General features: G+C 47.7%; 1 protein-coding gene across 6 annotated transcripts in view; it reads left to right on the top strand.

Annotated features, from left to right (window-relative positions):
* Window positions 1-4086, top strand: part of Etv4 (ETS variant transcription factor 4) — a 16283-nt gene that overhangs the window by 7933 nt on the left and 4264 nt on the right. For all 6 annotated transcript variants that reach the window (XM_048790635.1, XM_015495627.2, XM_015495626.2 and 3 more), the window contains 4 exons: window positions 1164-1217; window positions 2687-2813; window positions 3292-3459; window positions 3680-3945. In XM_048790635.1, coding sequence (XP_048646592.1) covers window positions 1164-1217; window positions 2687-2813; window positions 3292-3459; window positions 3680-3945 — 615 coding nt within the window. The remainder of the gene's footprint in view (window positions 1-1163; window positions 1218-2686; window positions 2814-3291; window positions 3460-3679; window positions 3946-4086) is intronic.

The following is a 4086-nucleotide window of genomic DNA, read 5'->3' on the forward strand; positions in this document are numbered from 1 at the left end:
ATTCTTTTTTTTTTTTTTTTTTTTTTTTTTTTTTTTTTTAAATATTCGTTTATTTTTTAGTTGTTGTTGGACACAATATCTTTACTTATTTATATGTGGTGCTGAGGATCGAACCCAGGGCCTCACTTGTGCTAGTCAAACACTCTACCGCTGAGCCACAACTCCAGCCCATCAGAAAGTTCTTCTTCCCCTTCCTGCTATAATCCTTTTCTTTTTCCCCTTAAGAGAGAGCAAAAGTGGGCCAAAACCCTGGGGTCCAGGGAGGTACTCCACTGTACATCCATCTGAGAAGCCCACTCCTGGAAAGGCCAGGATAAGAACTACAATTTAGAGTCCGGATGTGCCAGGATGAGCTGCTGTTCTATTTTTGTTTTCCTGACTATTTTCAAACCCAGCTCCACCCACCTGGCACTGTAGGAGTGCTTCTTAGACCTCCAGGCTTGGGAACCCTGCTCTCTCCAGTCTCCTCCTCTCCCATCCTCTGTCCTCTTTTCGCCTTTCTTGAACCTTCCTCTTTCCTCTTAGATCTCCTTTCCTGGGATTTAAAACTCTTGGGCATCTCAAAATCATCTGGAACATTGTTTAAAATGCAGATTCCTGGGGGCTGGGACTATAGCTCAGTGGCAGAGCACTTGCCTAGCATTCGTGAGGTACTGGGTTCAATCCTCAACACCACATTAAAAAAAAAATAAACATATGAAATAAAGGCATTGTGTCCATCTACAAGTATTAAAAAAAATTTAAAAATGCAGATTCCTGGACCTTCCCATATTCTGAATCTCCCTATTTGATTCCAGATCCATAGGATCCCACTCCTTGTAACCCCTGCCCATCCCAGGTGGGACTCTGCTGTGGGCTCAGAGGAAGCTGGGTAATCTCTGAAGGGCGGGCCTGTCTGCACTAAAGAAAAGTGAAGGGAATAAAGAAAAGCATCAAGGAAAAGATTGGAATCTGCTCAGACAGGTTCTGGGAACATGCAGTCTTTCCTCCAGGGTCTTAGTGGAGCCTAGGGGTGGAGGTGGAGTTGCCTGCAGTCTAAGGCAGGCTGTTGTTCCCTCCAGGGCTGGTTGTGATCTGCAAGGTTGCAATAATGGTTCTGCCAGGGGCTGCCACTTAGGGTTCCAATGTTGGACTCACCTCTGACTTCTGACCTCTCTGTGCAGCTCAGGTACCAGACAGTGATGAGCAGTTTGTTCCTGATTTCCATTCAGAAAACTGTGAGTAGAGGGCTTTAGGTGGAGGGAGTTGGGAAAGGGGGGGCTGGAGGGGTTGGGGGGACAGGAAATGAGTCACAGGAATATCACCTGAGACCAGTTTACTTTCTCCTAAAGAAAGGGTGAAGGTCAGGGCTCCCCATTCTTGGGTATGGACTCAAAGACCAAGGAAATAACTGGGAGATAAAGCCCTAGGTCCAAATGTGGGGTTTGTCTCCCCCTAGCCTTGTGACCTTGGAGCAGGATACTTTCTCTCTCTGATCCTGCATTTCCTTGTGTCTAAAGTGAGGGGCTCAGGCCTATTCAGTAGAACCCAGTTCTGTTGTTTTCTAAGGTTTTATACAATTCAGGTGATTTTGCCCCTCAGGAGACATTTTTCAATATAGACATTTTTTGTTTGGATGTTACTGGCATCTAGTGAATGGGTAGAGGCCAACAGTGCTTCTAGAAAAAAAAATTCTATGATGCTCAAGTCAGCCACCCACATAAATAAATAAATAAATAAATAAATAAATAAATAAATAAATAAAATGTCCAGCCTCGATATCAATAATGCCACCATTGAAAAATGATGCTTTGCCAGGTGCAGTGGCACATGCCTGTAATCCCAGTAACTCAGGAGGCAGGAGGATCACAAGTTCAAGACCAGCCTCAGCAAATTAGCAAGGCTCTAAGCAAGTTAGTGAGATCCTGTCTCAAAATGAAAAATGAAAAGGGCTGGGGATGTGGCTCAGTGGTTAAGCACTGCTGGGTAGTTCAATCACCAGTACAAAGAAAAATAACAACAACAAACAAACAAAAAGAAAAACAGAAAAATGCTCCTTTAATGTCAGATACTTTGCTTCCAACTATCTTCACCAATGAAATGATACAGGGTGCGAAGAATGAAAAACAAGTAACAGAACCATTGATGACAGGGCCTTTGACTGGAGTGCAGTAAGCCAGGATGTCATGTACACTGGCAGCCAGGCCTGGTAGCTGGACTTAGGGAATCCAGTAAGGGCCATGCTCTTCACAGATAATTAGGAGCATGTGTATGCTTTTCAGCTGACATTCAAGAGGGCTAATATCCAACCTTAACTAGAAAGATTCTTTATAGCACCAAATAAGAAAACATGTCCCTCCCTTGGAACTTTCCAGGGCACTCAGGAAAACCAAAGGCCCTAGGTTCGAGGTGCTCCTTCCTACAAAGGGTTTTCTGGGATGAGAGCTTGCATTTATTATGTTGACATTTTAGACAGTTTCTTTGGTTAATACTGGTCATTAGGCTGATGTCTAAAACTAGATATAATGAAAACAGCCAAAATGTTCAAGTGTCTAACTACAGATCTTAGAAAATTGAGACCCAGAGAGGAGAGGAAGATGTACCAGTGATGCAGCTAGTCCTCAAAGAATAGAAGGTGTTAGAAGCCCTGTCTGCCTCTTGTGTGACATACTCTGCTCTTGTTCTGCCCTCATCCCTACCTGTGCAGTAGCTTTCCATAGCCCCACCACCAGGATCAAGAAGGAGCCCCAGAGTCCCTGCACAGATCCGGCCCTGTCCTGTAGCAGAAAGCCGCCACTTCCCTACCACCATGGCGAGCAGTGCCTTTATTCCAGGTGAGTCCCATCATGGGCACGGTGAAGGGTAGTCAAGGTGTCAGAAGGAGGGAGGAACTCCCACTTGGGGTGGAGGGCTTTAGGGAAACCACCCGCCATGAACAGAGGCAGCAGTGGATGCAAGTGACAACAGAGGGGATTTCTTAGCTCCTGTAAGGAGCAGCCCAGATAAGGACTTCCTCTAAGTAGGCAGGATGGACAATGCAAAGGATAGCTTCAGGGACATGTGTTAAGGCCAGCGCAGACTGCTTTCACTCAGAGGCCTACTATGACAAAAACACATTTGCTCTGGACTGGGGAGAGGTGTTCTTAAGATTAGGCCTGTTTCAGAATTGAGAAGAGAAAGAATTCACTTAGGGCTGAGTCCCAGTCCCTTCTGCCCTTCCTTTCCTTGTAATCCCTGTTATTTCACTTCCCTGTGAAGGATTCAAAGATGCTCACCCAGCTTCTCTTCTTTCTCATCCTGGTCTCCCCTTAGCTCCAGTGCCTATGACCCCCCCAGACAAGTCACCATCAAGTCCCCCACTCCTGGTGCCCCTGGACAATCGCCCCTGCAGCCCTTTCCCAGGGCAGAACAACGGAGTTTCCTGAGATCCTCTGGCACCTCCCAGCCCCACCCTGGCCATGGGTACCTCGGGGAGCATAGGTAAAGAAACAGATCCATTACACCTGGGGGCCCAGGCCTCACCAGTCTGTCCTCAATCCCTGAGCTCTCCATAGAGACCTTGCATGGGGGGAGAGAGGGAGGAAGGGATACTGAAGCAGGCCCTACTCCAGAGCTCACTGGTCAGGCCTGGGAGTGACAAACTGGAGGAGGGATTAACATAAGATTCTCTTCTCTTTCTTCTCCATCCAACTACATCCAGCTCCGTCTTCCAGCAGCCCCTGGATGTGTGCCACTCCTTCACATCTTCTCAGGGAGGGGGCCGGGAACCCCTCCCAGCCCCCTACCAACACCAGCTATCGGAGCCCTGCCCACCCTACCCCCAACAGAGCTTCAAGCAGGAATACCATGACCCTCTATATGAACAGGCGGGCCAGGCCATAGGCCAGGGTGGGGTCAGTGGGCACAGGTACCCAGGGGCGGGGGTGGTGATCAAACAGGAGCGGACAGACTTCACCTACGACTCAGGTAAGAGACTCTCCTGGGGAGGGACTCAGAGGAGTTTTTCTGGGATTGCCAGGTGGGGTGCCATGTGCTCAATGAGTAGTTCAGTTAAGCCCAAGTGTCTCCACAAGGTTTTTCTATTATCCAGCTCATAAGTTCAACCCA

The sequence above is a fragment of the Marmota marmota genome, unplaced genomic scaffold (assembly GCF_001458135.2).
Source record: "Marmota marmota marmota unplaced genomic scaffold, marMar, whole genome shotgun sequence".
Lineage (NCBI taxonomy): Eukaryota > Metazoa > Chordata > Mammalia > Rodentia > Sciuridae > Marmota > Marmota marmota.